The sequence below is a fragment of the Lepisosteus oculatus genome, chromosome 4, assembly GCF_040954835.1.
Source record: "Lepisosteus oculatus isolate fLepOcu1 chromosome 4, fLepOcu1.hap2, whole genome shotgun sequence".
Classification (NCBI taxonomy): domain Eukaryota; kingdom Metazoa; phylum Chordata; class Actinopteri; order Semionotiformes; family Lepisosteidae; genus Lepisosteus; species Lepisosteus oculatus.
The window spans coordinates 66,334,569-66,356,126 of record NC_090699.1 but is presented as its reverse complement, the minus strand read 5'-3'; the positions used below and the strand labels follow the sequence as shown (position 1 = coordinate 66,356,126).

General features: G+C 58.5%; 1 protein-coding gene across 3 annotated transcripts; it reads left to right on the top strand.

Annotated features, from left to right (window-relative positions):
• Nucleotides 1-605: 605 nt before the first annotated feature.
• Nucleotides 606-20,262, top strand: brpf1 (bromodomain and PHD finger containing, 1). 3 transcript variants are annotated; one of them, XM_069189650.1, is made up of 17 exons: nucleotides 606-1,317; nucleotides 2,899-3,227; nucleotides 4,440-5,223; nucleotides 5,532-5,721; nucleotides 6,581-6,868; nucleotides 7,106-7,632; nucleotides 7,747-7,912; nucleotides 9,103-9,234; nucleotides 9,892-10,020; nucleotides 10,122-10,491; nucleotides 11,171-11,467; nucleotides 11,712-11,972; nucleotides 12,085-12,232; nucleotides 14,403-14,536; nucleotides 15,538-15,656; nucleotides 16,181-16,335; nucleotides 16,937-20,262. In XM_069189650.1, exons 3-17 carry the CDS (start codon nucleotides 4,481-4,483, stop codon nucleotides 17,118-17,120), a joined length of 3,843 nt encoding a protein of 1,280 aa, XP_069045751.1. In that variant the 5' UTR covers nucleotides 606-1,317; nucleotides 2,899-3,227; nucleotides 4,440-4,480; the 3' UTR covers nucleotides 17,121-20,262. The 3 variants fall into 3 exon arrangements, with proteins under 3 accessions (XP_069045751.1, XP_069045753.1, XP_069045752.1); XM_069189651.1 differs by lacking the exon at nucleotides 606-1,317 and adding an exon at nucleotides 1,334-1,406; XM_069189652.1 differs by lacking the exon at nucleotides 11,171-11,467 and having other exon boundaries at nucleotides 607-1,317.
• Nucleotides 20,263-21,558: the final 1,296 nt, after the last annotated feature.

The following is a 21,558-nucleotide window of genomic DNA, read 5'->3' as shown; positions in this document are numbered from 1 at the left end:
CGAAGAACGGGTCAGCACCAGGCTGTAGCTGTGCCATCTCGACAGTCACAAACTGGAAATGTTTTAACTTTAAAATGAAAGTGATCTTTTTGACTGCTTTGAATGTTACTTGATTAATTAATATGTTCCTTAAAATTATGTTTTCACGTAAGTACCTGCACGACTGCTCCTCTTTCTGCTGACTGAACCCACAAAAAGTAAAGCGCTTTGAGAAGCCACCTTTAAGGGTGCTATATAAAATAAAGTCTAATATTATTATTACACAAGTGTGATTTAAAAGTGGTGTACTAATATCATCTACTGCGCTACAACACTAAGACCGTCTGTAATTGTGAATTTCGTGCCTCTGGAAGAATAAGATTAAGAATAATTGCATGCTTATCTTTGACGGGAGATTAAATTCGGCTGCAGGTCCAAATGAAGTCATTTCCTCAGGTACGATAAATTACTTTTATAAGATAACGTTCTGAAAACACAGAACCACACAACTGGGCTCGAACACGACCGGCCCCAGAGGTCATTCTGGGCTGTAGAAAGCGGAGCACAGCGCCCCCCGGTGGCCCACGATGACAATTGAGAGAGGGCATCAGGCACGGGCAGTGAGCTGGATAACCGCAGCACCACATTGTACTAGTTATTCGCACTGTTGTAAGATCATAAATTACTCAAATAGGATTTCTCATCCTTCATCCAAAGGTAAAGCAAATAAAAATACAGTTTTTCCTGAACTCGAGTCTAATAATGACCAGAACATCTGAAATACCTAAAGAGCTCCCAAAAGCTTATTTTCAAAATTCGATTGCGAGCTACACGGAGCTCAGCTCAACCCGGGATTCATGTCGGCAGATTCGAATATTCAGTGTGTGCAGGACGATGGGCACAGTCATGTTTTCCCTAACACGGATCTACTACATGTTGAATTACACATTAAAAAAAAAAATAAACATCAGCATAGCTCGCCTTTCCGGGCTCCTTTCACACGAAACACGAAGTGTGGAAAGTGCGAAACACCGCTATTTTTCAATCCGCGACGTCAGATTCGCCAGACGGCAGAAGAGGGGGGAAATAAGAGAAGGGCTGTAACGACGAAAACAAAACATGCGACCAAGGGGCAATTAAATAGGTTAGTTAATAAAACCGATTCAAGAAAGCGATGTGACAGGAGGCACCGCAGCTGAGAAGAATATTGTCCGACTCCCGCCGCGATCAAGAGCGGTACAGCGGTGTGTCGAAAGTGCGGACACGCGTCCCTATTGTTCGCCAGTTCCTGGATTCTTCCTCCACAATGGAGCGGCTCTGATTTCGCCTTCACCCCGGGTAATTACTCATTTCTCTGCCTCTCTTGCCGACCAGCCCGCCCGAGAGCGACGCCAGCGCCGGGGGCCGTGGGTTCAGCTCGGCTCGGCGTGAGTCCGGGGCTCCGGGGACAGACGGCGGGTCGGCTGCGGGGTCGTGTCGCCCTGTCCGGCCGGCGGTAGGCAGAGCCTCTCCGGGCTGGGTCAGCAGCCGCTGCTCGGGTCGGGTACCGGGAGGACCTCTGTCCGCCGGCCGTGTGGCTCCTCCAGCATGCAGTGCGCCCGATATGGAATCGCCCTGTTTGATTGCAGTGGGTGTGAACAGTACATGTCTATTAGCAGTAGGAAATGCAGTGTGTGTGTGTATATACACACTGCTGGTGTGTGCAGGAGGACGGGCACTGTGTGTGTGTGTATACACACTGCTGGTGTGTGCAGGAGGATGGGCACTGTGTGTGTGTGTATACACACTGCTGGTGTGTGCAGGAGGACTGGCACTGTGTGTGTGTGTATACACACTGCTGGTGTGTGCAGGAGGACTGGCACTGTGTGTGTGTGTATACACACTGCTGGTGTGTGCAGGAGGACGGGCACTGTGTGTGTGTGTATACACACTGCTGGTGTGTGCAGGAGGATGGGCACTGTGTGTGTGTGTATACACACTGCTGGTGTGTGCAGGAGGATGGGCACTGTGTGTGTGTGTATACACACTGCTGGTGTGTGCAGGAGGACGGGCACTGTGTGTGTGTATACACACTGCTGGTGTGTGCAGGAGGATGGGCACTGTGTGTGTGTGTATACACACTGCTGGTGTGTGCAGGAGGACGGGCACTGTGTGTGTGTGTATACACACTGCTGGTGTGTGCAGGAGGATGGGCACTGTGTGTGTGTATACACACTGCTGGTGTGTGCAGGAGGACGGGCACTGTGTGTGTGTGTATACACACTGCTGGTGTGTGCAGGAGGACTGGCACTGTGTGTGTGTATACACACTGCTGGTGTGTGCAGGAGGACGGGCACTGTGTGTGTGTATACACACTGCTGGTGTGTGCAGGAGGATGGGTAGTGTGTGTATGTATACACACTGCTGGTGTGTGCAGGAGGACGGGCACTGTGTTTGTATATATACACACTGCTGGTGTGTGTACTCTGTGCGTTCTGTGTGTGTGTACAGTGTGTGTTTATACTGTGTGCGTATACTCTGTGTGTACTCTGTGTGTATATGTACAGTGTGTGTATATACTGTGTGTGCGTGTGCTCTGTGTGTGTACAGTGTGTGTATATACTGTGTGTGCGTGTACTCTGTGTGTACTGTGTGTATATGTACTGTGTGTGTGTACAGTATATCGGGTCTTTTGATGTGTGCATATGTACTGTGTGTGTGTGTACACTGTATGTGTGTGTGTACAGTGTGTTTATATATAAAGCGTGTGTATGTGTACTGTGTGTGTGCTGTGTGTGTGTGTATATATATAGTGTGTGTGTACTGTGTGTGTATACAGTATATTGGTTCTGTTGTTGTTAGCTGTTGCCGCCACAGAATTCCTGTTCTCTCAAAGCCAGGGATGGGATCCTAACGACTTTTCCTCGTTTTAACTTCTAGGGAGCTCGCATTGGCCGCAGAAAGAAAGCGGGGAAGGTGAGACGGACCTCACTTGGTGCCAGCCTGATCGACACTCGCAGCCGGGGGAGAAAAGATCTCTTTGTTCGTTTAAAAAGAAACACCAACATTTTTGCGAGCAAAGTGCGTGAGGCGCCGGAGCGGTTTCCCGGAGAGAGGCGGGAGCGCCCACGCGCGGGGCTGAGGGGTCCGGGCGGGCCGATGAGCTGGGCCGCGGCGGCCCGTCTGCGCGCGCTGTGCTGTGTGAGTGGGCGCCGGGAGCCGTCGGGGCGGAGGACGCGATGCTGCGGCTGCCCGCCGCGGTGAGCCTGGTGAGTGTCGTCCCGCGGTGCGGTGTTGCTGTGGAGATTTTACCTCCCGACACCGTCCTCTCGGGCGCCGTCTGTTCAGCGCCGTTCCCAGGCTGGAGCCGTGGGAAACCACAGGCCCCGCAGTCGCGTTTTGTTTTGAATCCGGGGGTGGCGTGGCTGTTATCGATGGTACCCCGCACAGGTTGTCAGGGAGATGGGAGGGTGTCCATGGCGACGGGATGCCCAGTAGTGTGCTGTGTGGTTCAGTGTGAAATTCCATCCCCTCCCCCCCCCCCCCTGCTGTATGTGTGTCCCATCGCTAGTGACCCCCCCCAGCACAAGCAAACACACACTTCTGTTCCTCCAGAACGCACCTGTGCAGGAGTGCAGTCTGGGTTGCTGGTCACTGGACCTGATGACCGACAGGTCCGAGTTCTGTTGAGGCCTGCGGCTCAGGTCACCCGGGTTCAAATCGGGGACCGAGACGTAGGGCCCCACACAGACGTCACGGCCGGCGGTCAGAGACAGGCCTGTAAACTGCCTGCTGTCCAGTCGGCCGAGGCCACCGCCCACCGTGCAGAACCTACCAGGATTTGCTCAATTTCGGTTACAAAAAGTTGGCGTTGTACACGCTGAGGGCTGAGCGTGGGGCCCGTTGGTGACTGGCAACGTGACTGTAAATGAGCCAACTCCTGCCCCTCATTCCCTCATTCTGTCTCTCCTGCCCCTCTCTCTCTCCCCCCCTTCCTCCTGTCTCCCTCTCTCTCTCTCTCCCTCTCTCTCTCCCCCCCTTCCTCCTGTCTCCCTCTCTCTCTCTCTCCCCCTCTCTCTCTCCCCCCCTTCCTCCTGTCTCCCTCTCTCTCTCTCTCCCCCTCTCTCTCCCCCCCCTTCCTCCTGTCTCCCTCTCTCTCTCTCTCCCCCTCTCTCTCCCCCCCTTCCTCCTGTCTCCCTTTCTCTCTCTCTCCCCCCCCCTCCCTCCCTCTCTCTCTCTCCTGCCCCTCTCTCCCTCCCTCCCTTCCTCCTGTCTCCCTCTCTCTCTCTCTCCCCCCCCTCTCCCTCCCTCTCTCTCTCTCCTGCCCCTCTCTCCCTCCCCCCCTTCCTCCTGTCTCCCTCTCTCTCTCCTGTCTCCCTCTCTCTCTGTCCTGCCCCTCTCTCCCTCCCCCCCTTCCTCCTGTCTCCCTCTCTCTCTCTCCTGCCCCTCTCTCCCTCCCTCCCTCCCCATCCCTGCCGCAGGTGTAAGGTCTGATTCTTGTGGGCCGGACCGCCTCGCCGCCATGGGTCTGGACTTCGACGTGAAGACGTTCTGCCACAACCTGCGGGCCACCAAGCCTCCGTACGAGTGCCCGGTGGAGAGCTGCCGCAAGGTCTACAAGAGCTACAGCGGCATCGAGTACCACCTGTACCACTACGACCACGCCAGCCCCCCGCCCGCGCCCGGCGGCCCCCCGCAGCGCAAGCCCAAGAGGAAGGGCCGGCAGCCGCGGGGCGGCGGGGGCGAGGACGGCGACGGGGGCCCGGGGGGCGCGGCGGGGACCCCGCCCCCCGGCAGCCCGGCGCGGTCGGAGCTGTCGCAGTCGCCCGGGCGCGAGGCCATGACCTACGCCCAGGCGCAGCGCATGGTGGAGCTGGAGATCCAGGGCCGCGTCCACCGCATCAGCATCTTCGAGAGCCTGGACGTGGTGTCCGAGGACGAGAGCGCCGGGGACGAGCCCCCGGGCGGCCCCGGGGGGGGCGCGGGCCAGGGGGCCGCGGGGGGGGAGGGGGCGGCCGGCGACGGGGGCGGCAAGGACCGGCCGGACACCCCCGCGGCGGGTGGCGCCAAGGCGAACGGCGGGAAGGGCGCCACGCCCAAGGCCGGCAAGCACAAGAGCAAGGAGAAGAAGAAGGAGGCGGCCGCGGCCGCGGCACACCACCACAGCGCCCCCTCTGGCCCCGCCGTGAAGCTGCCTGAGGTGGTGTACCGCGAGCTGGACCAGGAGCGCCCCGACGCGCCCCCACGGCCGACCTCCTACTACAGGTGAGCCCAGTGTCCGCCGGCTCTCTCTTGACCCCCCTCTCTCGCTCCCCTCCAGTCGCTGCTTCTGGGCTGAGCTGGCAGTGGGAGCACAGCTTGTCCTCTCTGGGCAGCCAGGTCTGCCTGTGTCCAGTTCCTCTGGCCTGGCTGTGGTCACTGAGCCTGTGTCCAGTTCCTCTGGCAGGTAGTTCTGGATCTCTGCCAAGTTGTTGTCTCCCTCACCTTCCTACCCGTCTTGGTCCCTGGTCCCTCACTCCCTGTCGGGTTCCTCAGTGTCCGCCACTCGACTCAGATTCTGTCTCCCCCCGCAGGTACATAGACAAGTCCGTGGAGGAGCTGGACGAAGAGGTGGAGTACGACATGGACGAGGAAGACTACATTTGGCTAGACATCATGAATGACCGCCGCCGAAGCGATGGGGTTGCGTTCATCCCGCAGGAGGTGTTCGAGTACCTGATGGACCGGCTGGAGAAGGAGTCCTACTTCGAGAGCCACAACAAGGTCTGTCCGTCTCCTGCTCTCCTGCACTCCTGCCGAGCCCGTCCCCTCCCCTCCTGCACTCCTCCCGAGCCTGTCCCCTCCCCTCCTGCACTCCGGCTGACCCTGTCCCCTCCCCTCCTGCACTCCTGCTGACCCTGTCCCCTCCCCTCCTGCACTCCGGCTGACCCTGTCCCCTCCCCTCCTGCACTCCGGCTGACCCTGTCCTCTCCCCTCCTGCACTCCTGCCGAGCCTGTCCCCTCCCCTCCTGCACTCTGGCTGACCCTGTCCCCTCCCCTCCTGCACTCCGGCTGACCCTGTCCTCTCCCCTCCTGCACTCCTGCCGAGCCTGTCCCCTCCCCTCCTGCACTCCTCCCGAGCCTGTCCCCTCCCCTCCTGCACTCTGCCTGACCCTGTCCCCTCCCCTCCTGCACTCCGGCTGACCCTGTCCCCTCCCCTCCTGCACTCCAGCTGACCCTGTCCCCTCCCCTCCTGCACTCCTCCCGAGCCTGTCCCCTCCCCTTCTGCACTCTGACTGACCCTGTCCCCTCCCCTCCTGCACTCTGACTGACCCTGTCCCCTCCCCTCCTGCACTCCTCCCGAGCCTGTCCCCTCCCCTCCTGCACTCCTCCCGAGCCTGTCCCCTCCCCTCCTGCACTCCTTCCGAGCCTGTCCCCTCCCCTCCTGCACTCCGGCTGACCCTGTCCCCTCCCCTCCTGCACTCCTCCCGAGCCTGTCCCCTCCCCTCCTGCACTCCGGCTGACCCTGTCCCCTCCCCTCCTGCACTCCTCCTGAGCCTGTCCCCTCCCCTCCTGCACTCTGGCTGAGCCTGTCCCCTCCCCTCCTGCACTCTGGCTGACCCTGTCCCCTCCCCTGTTGCAGGCCGACCCCAGCGCCCTGATCGACGAGGATGCTGTGTGCTGCATCTGCAACGATGGCGAGTGCCAGAACAGCAACGTCATCCTGTTCTGCGACATGTGCAACCTGGCGGTGCACCAGGAGTGCTACGGCGTGCCCTACATCCCCGAGGGCCAGTGGCTGTGCCGCCGCTGCCTGCAGTCGCCCTCCCGCGCCGTGGACTGCGCCCTCTGCCCCAACAAGGGCGGGGCCTTCAAGCAGACTGACGACGCCCGCTGGGCCCATGTGGTCTGTGCACTGTGGATACCCGAGGTGAGGGAGAGGAGCGCAGGGGTGGAGAAAGGGGAGCTGGAGGCTTAACGTACCCGCAGAGCAGGCGGGGAGATGTGGTAGGGAGCAAACAGACAGGGTATAGGGAGCAGTTCAGAGGGAGTCAGGCAGACAGAAAGAGAGACAGGGTATAGAGAGCACGAAGGGGAAAAAACGGAACAAGGCGAGTCGGTCCATATTTGTTTCTGATCCGTGACGTCCGGCCCCCTCCCTGCGTAGGTGTGCTTCGCCAACACTGTGTTCCTGGAGCCGATCGACAGCATCGAGCACATCCCCCCGGCGCGCTGGAAGCTGACCTGCTACATCTGCAAGCAGCGCGGCTCCGGCGCCTGCATCCAGTGCCACAAGGCCAACTGCTACACCGCCTTCCACGTCACCTGCGCGCAGCAGGCCGGGCTCTACATGAAGATGGAGCCGGTGCGCGAGACCGGCGCCAACGGCACCTCCTTCAGCGTGCGCAAGACCGCCTACTGCGACATTCACACTCCCCCCGGCTCGGCGCGCCACGGCTCGGCCGCGGGCCCCGCGGGCACGGCGGGCCCCGGCGGCTCCTCGCACAGCGAGGGCGAGCCCGAGGACGATGACGACCTGGGCGCGCACGACGACGACGCCAAGGGCTGGAGCTCGGAGCGCGTGAAGCGGGCCAAGGCCAAGTCCCGGCTGAAGATGAAGAAGGCGAGGAAGATCCTGGCAGAGAAGAGGGCGGCGGCGCCCGTGGTGTCCGTACCCTGCATCCCGCCACACAGGTACGGGGCCCAGGGTGCGATTCTGTGACCCCAGAGTTCGCAGTTCTCGGCAGGGGTGGCGAGTTGCTCTCCGAGCTCCGCCGCCCCTGTGAATTCCTGCCTCTCCTCTCACAGGCTCAGCAAGATCACCAGCCGGCTCACGGTGCCCAGGAAGAGCCAGTTCATGCAGCGGCTCCACAGCTACTGGACCCTGAAGCGACAGTCGCGCAACGGCGTCCCTCTGCTGCGGAGGCTGCAGACTCACCTGCAGTCACAGCGCAACACCGAGCAGGTTCCCTCTGTAAGTACTGCACGCGCACCTGAGCACCTCCACCTGTCTGGCACTGTCCCAGTATCGTACACCCCTGTCTCACACACACCTGAGCACCTCCACCTGTCTGTCCCAGTATCATACACACCTGAGCACCTCCACCTGTCTGACACTGTCCAGTATCACACACACCTGTCTCACACACACCTGAGCACCTCCACCTGTCTGGCACTGTCCCAGTATCATACACACCTGTCTCACACACACCTGAGCACCTCCACCTGTCTGTCCCAGTATCACACACACCTGAGCACCTCCACCTGTCTGTCCCAGTATCACACACACCTGAGCACCTCCACCTGTCTGTCCCAGTATCATACACACCTGAGCACCTCCACCTGTCTGGCACTGTGCAGTATCACACACACCTGTCTCACGCACACCTGAGCACCTCCACCTGTCTGGCACTGTCCCAGTATCATACACACCTGTCTCACGCACACCTGAGCACCTCCACCTGTCTGGCACTGTCCCAGTATCATACACACCTGTCTCACGCACACCTGAGCACCTCCACCTGTCTGGCACTGTCCCAGTATCATACACACCTGTCTCACACACACCTGAGCACCTCCACCTGTCTGTCCCAGTATCACACACACCTGTCTCACACGCACCTGAGCACCTCCACCTGTCTGTCCCAGTATCATACACACCTGAGCACCTCCACCTGTCTGACACTGTCCAGTATCATACACACCTGTCTCACACACGCACCTGAGCACCTCCACCTGTCTGTCCCAGTATCGCACACACCTGTCTCACACACACCTGAGCACCTCCACCTGTCTGACACTGTCCAGTATCACACACACCTGTCTCACACACAGCTGAGCACCTCCACCTGTCTGACACTGTCCAGTATTGTACACCCCTGCCCTGCTGCTGGAGGTCTGGGCTCCCAGGGCAGGACCTGAGGGTGCAGGCTGGTGCTCTCGCACCCTGTGTGTGAGCTGAGGTCCCTCTCTCCCCTTGGAAGGTGTTGTCAGCGGTGCTTCTCGGCTGACTGCAAACGCACTCGTTCCGGCAGGCAGAGGTTCAGCTCATTTGGCCAGAAGGCAGGTTACAGATTTGGCTTCTGCTGTGTTTCTCATTGTCTTTGTGGTTTCTGTCTCCTGCCTGCGTGTGGCGTGGGCGTGTGCGTGCCTGGCGGCGCTCAGAGGGACAGCGAGGAGAAGCACTCGGCCCTGAAGGAGCAGCTCAAGTCCTGGCAGAGGCTGAGGCACGACCTGGAGAGAGCCAGGCTGCTGGTGGAGCTCATCCGCAAGCGGGAGAAGCTGAAGAGGGAGACGGTGAGGGAGGCCAGGGGGAGGGGTGGGCGCCAGGAAAGAAGGAGGGAAGGAGGGAGGTGGACAGGGAAACGAGGGGCAGTGCCAGGAGGAGGGGTGAGAGCAGGGGATCGAGAGGGAGAGGAGGGGGATCTCGGGGAAGCAGGACCCACTTCACGCTGAACAACACCACCCTGGAGCTACACAACCCTGGGACTGACGTCTGGGACAGTCTGGCAGTGAAGGAGAAGGCACAGGGGCCCTTCTGCCCTGTTAGGAGGAGAATCTACAACATCAACTCCCGCTCCCCCATAAAACGCTGGCTACAGATATTTGAAAGTGTAAACTGGACACAGGCAGACCTGGCAGCCCAGAGAGGACAGGCTGTGCTCCCACTGCCGGCAGGGATAATCGGAGACAGACGAGGGAGAGAGACAAAGCGAGGGATGGAGGGGGGGAGCAATGTTTGGAGGAGATGGAGAGAGAGAGATTGATGTTTGGAGGAAAGGGAGAGAGACGGAGCGAGGGGTGGAGGAGGAGAGGGGGAGAGAGCGAGCGAGGGATGGAGGGAGAGAGAGCGAGGGGTGGAGGGGGAGAACGAGAGAGAGCGAGGGATGGAGGAGAGGGAGAGAGAGAGGACGATGGAGGAGGGGGAGGGCGGTGACGAGGTGTCTTTTCCAGATCAAGGTGCAGCAGCTGGCCCTGGAGATGCAGCTGACGCCCTTCCTCATCCTGCTGCGCAGCACCCTGGAGCAGCTGCAGGACCGCGACACCAGCCACTTCTTCGCCGAGCCCGTCCCGCTGGCCGAGGTACTGACCCGCTGACCCGCTGACCCGCTGACCGCTGACCCGGGCCAGCGTGGTGGCCGTCCGAGCAGGTGCCCACCTGTCCCCTATCCGCCTCTGCGCAGGTGCCCGACTACCTGGACCACATCGAGCGGCCCATGGACTTCCAGACGATGTGGAGCAGCCTGGAGTCCCACCGCTACCTCAGCTTCAAGGACTTCGAGGACGACTTCAGCCTCATCGTGGACAACTGCCTCAAGTACAACGCCAAGGACACGGTCTTCTACCGCGCGGCGCTGCGGCTGCGGGAGACAGGAGGCGCCGTGCTGCGGCAGGCCAGGCGCCAGGCGGAGCGGATCGGCTTTGATCACGAGACGGGCTTGCACCTGCCCCGCGAGCCCGGGTCCGAGGCCCCCCGGGAGAGGGAGCGGGAGAGAGACAGGGAGAGGGACAGGGACAGAGAGAGGGAGAGGGCGGCTGCGGCTCAGGAGGACGGTGAGAAATCATCATTTCTCTTTCTTCCTCTGTCCTTGTCTCTCTCACCGCCTCGATGGATTCTCTTCCCTGCTCCTTGTTTCTAACTCTTCTCTGTCCCTTTTCCTCTCTGTGTATTCGCTTCCTCTCGTCTCTCCTCCCCTTCCCTCCTCCTATCCCCCTCCTCTCTCCTCGCCTCCTCCTGTCCCCCTCCTCTCTCCTCGCCTCCTCCTGTCCCCCTCCTCTCTCCTCCGCTCCATTTCCTTCCCTCCTCCTATCCCTCTCTCCCTTCTCCTATCCCTCTCTCTCTCCTCTCTCTCCTCCCTCCTCTTCTCTCCTCTCCTCGCCCCTCTCTCTCCTCTCTCCTCTCCCTTCTCTCTCCTCTCTCTCCTCCCTCCTCCTATCCCTCTCTCCTCCCTCCTCTCTCTCCTCTCCTCGCCCCTCTCTCTCCTCTCTCCTCTTCTCTCCTCCCTCCTCCTCTCTCTCCTCTCTCTCCTCTCTCCTCTCTCCTCCCTCCTCCCTCCTCTTCTCTCCTCCTCTCTCTCCTCTCTCTTCTCTCTCCTCTCTCCTCCCTCCTCTTCTCTCTCCTCTCTCTCCTCTCTCTCCTCTCTCTCCTCCCTCCTCTTCTCTCTCCTCTCTCTCCTCTCCTCGCCCCTCTCTCTCCTCTCTCCTCTCCTCTCCCTTCTCCTCTCCCTCTCAGACCTGCTGTTGCCGGAGAACAGGCGGCGCCTCCCGCTGGCGGAGCAGCTGCGTGTCCTGCAGCAGCGCTTCGACGAGGTCAGCGCGGGCAAGCACAGCATCGGCCGCTCGCGCCGCGCCAAGGCCCTGCGCAAGGAGATGACCGTCATCAAGCGCAAGCTGGCGCACCAGCGGGAGGGCGCCGCCGCGGGGCGCGAGGGGGGCGGCGAGCGGGGCACCCCCCTGCCCCACCACGCCCCCGGCACCCCGCGGCACGACGAGGGAGGCGAGAGCAGCAGCCACGAGATGGGGGGCAAAGGTAACCGAGGGGTGACACTGCTGGGCTCTCCTGGGGGAGGAGACGCCGCCACAGCTGCCCTCCTGAGGAAGAGCTCTCTGCTGACAGTCCTGCCGCTCCGCAGCTGAGCTCGGAGCTCCTCGGATTGAGCCCGGGGGACAGCAGGCGGGGAGCTCGCAGTGTCACCTGTTCGATTCCTTGACGGATTTTAGCGGACCTGTCCCCTGATTGGACGTCTGACTTTCCCTCCCTCTCCCGTCCTCAGAGCTGGGCGCCTCCTCGTCCTCCGCGCTGGCCCCGGAAGTGGGGCGCCGCACCTCGGTCCTCTTCTCCAAGAAGAACCCCAAGACGGCTGGCCCCCCCAAGAGGCCCGGCCGGCCCCCCAAGAACCGTGACGGGGGTCCCGGGCTGAGCGGGCCCAGCCCCGTGGGGCCCCCCCAGCTGCCCCTGCAGAGGAAGCGCCCCCGAAGCCCGCGCACCAGCTCCAGCTCGGAGAGCGAGAGCGACAACGAGGAGCCCGCGCTGGGTAAGACGCGGCGGGACGGCGAGCGCGCGTGTCCCCCTCGAGCTCCTGCCGGGCCTGCAGAACTGGGGCGAGATCCGGGGAGAGACCGTAACCCTCTGCTTCTACCCACAAGGCCTGCCCTCCAATGGCTTCGATGGTGGCAGCCAGCCTGTGACGGAGAGTTTCCGCGTCTACCGGAACGAGCGCAGCCTGCCGCGCTCCAGCTCGGACTCCGAGTCCTCAACCACCACCAGCAGCAGCGCAGCATCTGACCGCACCAGGTACTGAGGGACAGAGACAGAGAGAACTGCACCAGGTACTGAGGGACAGAGACAGAGAGAACTGCACCAGGTACTGAGGAACAGAGACAGAGAGAACTGCACCAGGTACTGAGGAACAGAGACAGAGAGAACTGCACCAGGTACTGAGGAACAGAGACAGAGAGAGAACTGCACCAGGTACTGAGGAACAGAGACAGAGAGAACTGCACCAGGTACTGAGGAACAGAGACAGAGAGAGAACTGCACCAGGTACTGAGGAACAGAGACAGAGAGAGAACTGCACCAGGTACTGAGGGACAGAGACAGAGAGAACTGCACCAGGTACTGAGGAACAGAGACAGAGAGAGAACTGCACCAGGTACTGAGGGACAGAGACAGAGAGAACTGCACCAGGTACTGAGGAACAGAGACAGAGAGAACTGCACCAGGTACTGAGGGACAGAGACAGAGAGAACTGCACCAGGTACTGAGGAACAGAGACAGAGAGAACTGCACCAGGTACTGAGGAACAGAGACAGAGAGAACTGCACCAGGTACTGAGGAACAGAGACAGAGAGAACTGCACCAGGTACTGAGGAACAGAGACAGAGAGAGAACTGCACCAGGTACTGAGGAACAGAGACAGAGAGAGAACTGTACCAGGTACTGAGGAACAGAGACAGAGAGAACTGCACCAGGTACTGAGGAACAGAGACAGAGAGAACTGCACCAGGTACTGAGGAACAGAGACAGAGAGAACTGCACCAGGTACTGAGGGACAGAGACAGAGAGAACTGCACCAGGTACTGAGGGACAGAGACAGAGAGAACTGCACCAGGTACTGAGGGACAGAGACAGAGAGAACTGCACCAGGTACTGAGGGACAGAGACAGAGAGAACTGCACCAGGTACTGAGGAACAGAGACAGAGAGAGAACTGCACCAGGTACTGAGGAACAGAGACAGAGAGAACTGCACCAGGTACTGAGGAACAGAGACAGAGAGAACTGCACCAGGTACTGAGGGACAGAGACAGAGAGAACTGCACCAGGTACTGAGGGACAGAGACAGAGAGAACTGCACCAGGTACTGAGGGACAGAGACAGAGAGAACTGCACCAGGTACTGAGGAACAGAGACAGAGAGAACTGCACCAGGTACTGAGGGACAGAGACAGAGAGAACTGCACCAGGTACTGAGGGACAGAGACAGAGAGAACTGCACCAGGTACTGAGGGACAGAGACAGAGAGAACTGCACCAGGTACTGAGGGACAGAGACAGAGAGAACTGCACCAGGTACTGAGGGACAGAGACAGAGAGAACTGCACCAGGTACTGAGGGACAGAGACAGAGAGAACTGCACCAGGTACTGAGGGACAGAGACAGAGAGAACTGCACCAGGTACTGAGGAACAGAGACAGAGAGAACTGCACCAGGTACTGAGGAACAGAGACAGAGAGAACTGCACCAGGTACTGAGGGACAGAGACAGAGAGAACTGCACCAGGTACTGAGGGACAGAGACAGAGAGAACTGCACCAGGTACTGAGGAACAGAGACAGAGAGAACTGCACCAGGTACTGAGGAACAGAGACAGAGAGAAATGCACCAGGTACTGAGGGATAGAGACAGAGAGAACTGTACCAGGTACTGAGGAACAGAGACAGAGAGAACTGCACCAGGTACTGAGGAACAGAGACAGAGAGAACTGCACCAGGTACTGAGGGACAGAGACAGAGAGAACTGCACCAGGTACTGAGGAACAGAGACAGAGAGAACTGCACCAGGTACTGAGGGACAGAGACAGAGAGAACTGCACCAGGTACTGAGGAACAGAGACAGAGAGAACTGCACCAGGTACTGAGGGATAGAGACAGAGAGAACTGTACCAGGTACTGAGGAACAGAGACAGAGAGAACTGCACCAGGTACTGAGGAACAGAGACAGAGAGAACTGCACCAGGTACTGAGGAACAGAGACAGAGAGAACTGCACCAGGTACTGAGGAACAGAGACAGAGAGAACTGCACCAGGTACTGAGGAACAGAGACAGAGAGAACTGCACCAGGTACTGAGGAACAGAGACAGAGAGAACTGCACCAGGTACTGAGGAACAGAGACAGAGAGAACACTGCAGGACAAAACGTTTCGAAATGTTAAGAAAGACCTTCGCTTTCCTCTCCGTGTCCCTCAGCACCACTCCCTCAAAGCAGGGCCGAGGAAAGCCATCATTCTCCCGCTCAGCGTTTCCAGAGGACAGCAGCGAGGAGACGTCCGGCACCGAGAACGAGTCCTACTCGGTTGGCAGTGGGCGTGGCGTGTCTCACAGTGAGTCCTGCCAGGAGTGTTGTCTGTCCTGTGCCCTGTGCCCTGTCTCTCTTGTCAACATGTCGTTATCTCTACTTTTCCGTATTCAAATTCACCAAGCTTTTTGTGCCCGACCGTGTTACAGTGCTGCCAAAGCAATAACTGTTTGCAAAGCGTATTATCCGCGATGCTCACGGTCTGTCCCTCGGGCTGGGACAGGAGATCACATGTCGGGCTGCAGCTGTATTGAGTTTCCTCTCCCAGCAGGATTGAGGGCTGTTCTGGCCTGGCAGGTGTGGGAATTCTGGGATTAGTTTTTTTATTTTAGGGAAGAATGTTTGTCTAATCCCAGAGTATTTCTTACAGTGCAGCAGAAAACTGCACTGTGTCCTTTTTCTATGGCCAGGCTGTGGTCACTGTCCTCTCTGGACAGCCAGGTCTGCCTGTGTCCGGTTTCTATGGCCAGGCTGTGGTCACTGAGTCTGTACTTCATCAGGGTCTGTTTGTCTTTCCTGTCTCTCACCCTGGTCAGATACTCAGTCTGTGTGTGTTGTGAGCTGTGTGGCTCTGTAGCATTGTGTGCAGTGTGTGTACTGATGCTGGGGATGTCCTCTGTTGTGTGTGCAGTCTGTGTGCTGAAGCTGGGCTGTGCTCTGTTGAGTGTGCAGTGTGTGTAGTGTGTATGCTGAGGCTGGGCTGTGCTCTTTTGTGTGTGCAGTGTGTGTACTGAGGCTGGGCTGTGCTCTGTGTAGTGTACAGTGTGTGTACTGAGGCTGGGCTGTGCTCTGTGTAGTGTACAGTGTGTGTAGTGTACAGTGTGTGTACTGAGGCTGGGCTGTGCTCTGTGGAGTGTACAGTGTGTGTACTGAGGCTGGGCTGTGCTCTGTGGAGTGTACAGTGTGTGGAGTGTACAGTGTGTGTACTGAGGCTGGGCTGTGCTCTGTGGAGTGTACAGTGTGTGGAGTGTACAGTGTGTGGAGTGTACAGTGTGTGTACTGAGGCTGGGCTGTGCTCTGTTGCAGTGGTGCGTTCGGGCCGCGGTCGCTCGGGCTGCTGGATGACGACGGACGAGTTCGCCCCGCTGGACGCGCTGGACCTGGTCTGGGCCAAGTGCCGTGGCTACCCCTCGTACCCCGCGCTGGTGAGACTCTCGCACTCCCTGCACGCGTTTCTGGCCCTTACATTCCAGCAGCTGGCCTGCTGTTAATTCCGCCGTGCCCTGATTCACCCTGGATCTCCTCGTCGGGTCGTTCCGCTCTCCACAGCCCTCTCTTGCTGTGGGCCTCCCCCGAGGGGTGGTACCACTCTGGGGACGTGCTCAATAGACACACAGCGGGTCAGTGACTGAGCTGGGTTTTGAACCCAGGAGCTCCTTCTTCAGCAGCTTCCTCTCGCCCACTGTGGCTCCTGAGCTAGCACAGCGCCACCAGGAGGACAGATTCGGTTCTTACCTACGGCACTGCAAGGTCACAGCCTCTTCTGCAACACCAGGCTTGTCCACCAGGGGGCAGAAGTCTCCCACAGTGTGAGACTACATCAGCCTGCAGGGCCCAAGAACACACAGCAGCTCAGACTCCTGCACAAACACACAGCCCAGAACAGCTTTTAGTTATATCTTCTCCAGCTTCTATTATATCCCTTGTCTCCCCTCCCCTCCTCTCTCAGATCATTGACCCGAAGATGCCCAGGGAGGGGGTGTTTCACCGCGGGGTGCCCATCCCTGTGCCCCCCCTAGATGTGCTGAAGCTGGGAGAGCAGATGACGCAGGAGGCCCGCGAGCACCTCTTCCTGGTGCTGTTCTTCGACAACAAGAGGACCTGGTCAGCCTCTCTCTCTGTGCGCCTCTCACTGTCTCTCTGTGCGCCTCTCACTGTCTCTCTCTCTCTGTGTGTCTCTCACTGTCTCTCTCTCTCTGTGTGTGTCTCTCACTGTCTCTCTGTGCGCCTCTCACTGTCTCTCTCTCTCTGTGTGTCTCTCACTGTCTCTCTCTCTCTGTGTGTGTCTCTCACTGTCTCTCTCTCTCTGTGAGCCTCTCACTGTCTCTCCCTTTCTCTGTATGTCTCTCACTGTCTCTCTTGGAGAGGCCTTACCCAGGCCTGTGCTGTGTCTCTCGGTCCGCCTGTCTCTCGGAGAGGCCTGACCCAGGCCTGTGCTGTGTCTCTCGGTCCGCCTGTCTCTCGGAGAGGCCTGACCCAGGCCTGTGCTGTGTCTCTCGGTCCGCCTGTCTCTCGGAGAGGCCTGACCCAGGCCTGTGCTGTGTCTCTCGGTCCGCCTGTCTCTCGGAGAGGCCTGACCCAGGCCTGTGCTGTGTCTCTCGGTCCGCCTGTCTCTCGGAGAGGCCTGACCCAGGCCTGTGCTGTGTCTCTCAGTCCGCCTGTCTCTCGGAGAGGCCTGACCCAGGCCTGTGCTGTGTCTCTCCAGGCAGTGGCTGCCGCGGACCAAGCTGGTCCCCCTGGGTGTGGACCAGGAGCTGGACAAGGAGAAGATGCTGGAGGGCAGGAAGTCCAACATCAGGAAGTCGGTGCAGGTGGCGTACCACCGCGCCATGCAGCACCGCAGCAAGGTGCAGGGGGACCAGACCAGTGACTCCAGCGACACGGACTGATGGACGGGCGCCCCCCGAAACTGGCACATGCACCGACACCCCCAGACCGACACACTGCACACCCAGACCAACCCCTGACTGGCCCACACACACACATACACCTGACACACTGTACTCACTGTCACACACACACACACACCTGACACACACAGGCACCCCGATGCGCTGCAGATGCGCCTGTGTTCTCCAGGAGGCTTGTGGCCAGGCTGACGTACACAGCTGCACCCTGGGAGTGACTGAGGGGCCCACTGTGAAATGGAACCCTGCACACTGACGCAGTGGGCTGCCCGCAGCAGCAGAGGGATCGTAGGAGGAACAGGGACTCCGAGGTCCCGGGACAGCTCCGAGGAGAGAAATCCAGCTTCATTTCAGTATCTCTTCCCACCCCTCAGTCTGTGAGCTGAGCCCACCTCTCCTCCCTCCCCTCTGCCCTCCAGACCAAGGACGTCTGTCCCGCTGAAGCTGGGATCCTGTCTGCAGTGAGGAAATATCTCCCGATGTGCTGGAAGGAAACAACTCTGTCGTGTTCTGGAGTAGTTCCGGGTCCGTATGGGCGTCCCAGGACACTGCTGGACAATGCCTGGGCCTCAGCCTGCAGTGCACTGTGGGATTGCCAGGCGTGGCTGTCCTGTCCTGGAGGGTGAGGGCCTGGCTGTGCCACCTGCCTGCAGACCACCCGAATGGGTGGGTCCTGTTCTCAGAGTGGGAGAGGGGGGCAGGTTAAGAGCTTTCGTGCAACCTGAGCTCTTACTGACACGCTGGACTCGGATGCCTGCTTGTGTTAAAGCTGAGCTTTTGGAGACAGTGGACAGCATGAGTCCCTGTGACCCTGCAGGACTGGGGGGCTGTGCTGCAGAGGAGGGGGGGGCTGGGACTGTTCAGTCTGTCTGAGCTCGTGGGCAGCGGGGACACACACGCACACACACTAGGACGGTCAGGTGTGTGCTCTAGAAGACGAGCTGGGGGCCACACGTGAGAGGTGAAGAGCCTGTCAGAGACTTCACACGGTTAGAACAGGACACTGGAACTGGTCCAGGTCAGTCATGTCTGTAACTGACCTCTCCACAGGGAGAGTCCTCCCTTCTCAGCAGTGGGCTGGTATCCCCTGTCCTGGGGGTCAGTGTGTCTGCAGGATGTCCAGTCCTGTCCTGGGGGTCAGTGTGTCTGTAGGGTGTCCAGTCCTGTCCTGGGGGGGTCAGTGTGTCTGTAGGGTGTCCAGTCCTGTCCTGGGGGGGTCAGTGTGTCTGCAGGGTGTCCAGTCCTGTCCAGGGGGGGGTCAGTGTGTCTGTAGGGTGTCCAGTCCTGTCCAGGGGGGGGTCAGTGTGTCTGTAGGGTGTCCAGTCCTGTCCAGGGGGGGGTCAGTGTGTCTGTAGGGTGTCCAGTCCTGTCCAGGGGGGGGTCAGTGTGTCTGTAGGGTGTCCAGTCCTTTCCTGGGGGGGTCAGTGTGCCTGAGGGTGTCCAGTCCTGTCCTGGGGGAAGTCAGTGTGTCTGCAGGGTGTCCAGTCCTGTCCAGGGGGGGGTCGGTGTGTCTGCAGGGTGTCCAGTCCTGTCCAGGGGGGGGTCAGTGTGTCTGCAGGGTGTCCAGTCCTGTCCTGGGGGAAGTCGGTGTGTCTGCAGGGTGTCCAGTCCTGTCCTGGGGGGGGGTGGTGTGTCTGCAGGGTGTCCAGCTCTCTTTAAAGCTGCAGCATCTGAAGAGCTGGGAGAAGCTATTGAAATTGTCCCATTAAATCAATAATGAGCTGATTGAGCTCGTTAAAGCTGAGATGGAGTGAAAACCTACAGTTACACCTACCCCCCAAGACCAGAATTGCCCCCCCCCCCCAGCTTCATATATAGATTGAAATATAATTTGATTCCTCCATTTGTGTGTGTTAAACACTGGTGGTGTTCTGTCAGCGCCAGCCTCTATATTGTGGGCCTGCTGCTCAGAAGTAGCCGGGACACAGGCAGGCACAGCCCTCGCCCTCCTCCTGCTGCGCCCTGTTAAACAGTAAACTGACACCCCTGACCTGCACCAGCCCAGTGACTCTGTCTTCCTCTCCCCCAGGGGGGATACTGGCATTACAGGGAAGGACTGACGGATCGGGATCTGTCCTTCTGCCTGCCCTGCAGGGCTGGCTGGGTTTACTTTGTCCGACTCCAGGCTGTTCCACCGCTGGCTTTCAGTGCAGCCCGACTGCACTGTGACTGTAACCATACACCTCGGTGCTCAGAGCAGTGTGTGTGTGTGTCAGGGCCTTCAGACAGCACCCGGCCTGGACAGTGTTCAGTATCTGCTTTTAGTGTCAGAAGAGGTGTAAGGGTGACAGCCTGCAGGGAATTTCACACCGATCTTTTCTCCCAAGGCCTGACTCTCCCACCTCCTTCCTCAAGATTCTTCTTTTTTTATACTATTGCATGCAAGCCTCCTGACTAACTGCAGAGCCGGGCACCTCCGCCTGTAGCTCTGGGATGGGACGGAGGACAGGGCTGGGCTGTGGCAGAAGAGCTGAGCCCCCCAGCATGCAATGCCAGCCTGCACCAGTAAGGGGCAGCAGAGCTCAGACCCTGAGCAGCAGTGACAGGCCGGCGTGTCTGAGCAGGAGAGGAGGCCCGCTTGTGAGCTGAGATTATGAGCTTCCTATTCCAAATTGAGGGCCCTCAGAACAGATTAGTTAAGAGGCGGACTGGGACACAGGCCCCAGTAGAGCTATAAGGACAGGCAGACTGGGGGACAGGCCGGGGACGAGTTGCAGGTGCACACCAAGCGATCTGTGCTTTAGCGTTCAGACTGTGGTGAGAAACACCTTCCTGTCTTCACATCACCACAAGTCAGATGTTGGAATTTTTTTTTTCTGTGTTCAAAAAAATTTGTGACTTTTTATTTTAAACGTGTCGGTGGGAGACCGCACACTGTGGCGCCACATCCTTCCAGTGTTTTTAAGAAATCGCTAATTAACAGATGAACTGTTGAAGAATCATGGAACTGGTTGTTAAGAACCGACCGCTCCCCCTCTCCCATGAGGAGCTTGCATTGCTGTGCTGCAACACCAGTGTGTCAGAGGATTTTATCACTATCTTCTCCTAGTTTAATGCCAACGGTATTAGAACTTTTATAAAAAAAAGAAATAGAAATTTAATAAAAGATTTGAGTTTTGTATAACTTACTGGTGTGCTTTTTTGTTTCCTCCTATTATTGTACGTTTCTATTTTACTGCTTTCCTCTCAGGCTTTGTGCTGGATTTCTAGTTCTGCTGTCTGTAACGTCTGTCAAAGCTTTCTCACCCAAAATCGGCTCAAGGGTTTGATTATGAAAGGTTTCAGTCGTCTCGTGTTTCAGCTCTTTATCCTCATCTAATGCAGGGGAAGATTCAGAAACACAAAAGAAACTAGAAAAGGTGTCGGTTTTACCTGTGAAAATAAGTCTGGCTTACTGTTTCAAGAAACCATGACTCTTGGTAGGGCCTCTTTCTGCTGCAGAGATTGTCTAGAACTAACAGTGGTTCTGTTACACAGCCTCCCTAAAACATAGGAGCTCAGCATGTGCACACTTACCTGTAGGGACTGCACACCTGCCTGGAGTCCTGCACGCTCACCTGCAGAGACTGCACACCTGCCTGGAGTCTTGCACGCTCACCTGCAGAGACTGCACACCTGCCTGGAGTCCCGCACACACTGATACATCTCTAACCAACAGATTGTGAAAATAAGCTTTTCCGTCCCTACTTGAATCAGGGTTGTTATAACTGTCAACCACAGCAGTGATTTCCATCCGGACTCAGCCTGTCTGCCGGAGGACATGGCCAGAACTAGAGATTGGCACAGCCGGGATGCAGCCCAGACTCGGGCTGAATGAGGGATCGAGCCAGCTTTCTACAGTACCCCTCGCCTGGGAGTCCTGCTCACTCAATGAATTCATTGCTCGGGGTGTTCAGTGCTTGCAGACGCTTTTCGGCTAGGATGCTCCAGAAGTCAAATGTATGTTCGGGTTCCAGGGTCATTCGGTGCAGCTACACCTACACAGGTGCCCAACACCCGGGGTGCCCACCTTCAGCCACGAGGGTATCGGCTGCACTGGCCTGGCAGAGGAGGGCGCAGCGCTGCTCCTTTGTGGGACCAGTGCGTGCCCATGGACGTGCGTACGTGTGCCTATGTGTGTGTACTTATTTAGGTCACATTGCAGGACTGAATTGAAGCAATGACCTCACTTCCTCCCCAGCTTTTTAGTTCTGGGTTGCCAAGGAAACAGGAAGCAGGGGGTCAGCAAGGGCTGTTTTACTGAAGCCCTGTTGCTCTGTCTGTCTTTCCCTGTGCCTGCCTCCCTCCCCTCTGCCTCTTCAGATTTCTCCAGTGGTCTCTCTCCCCCCCTCCTGTCTGCCCTGTCATCTCTCTCCTCTCTCCTGTCTCCCCCCTCTCTCATCTCTCCTCTCTCCTGTCTCTCCCCCTCTCTCCTCTGGCC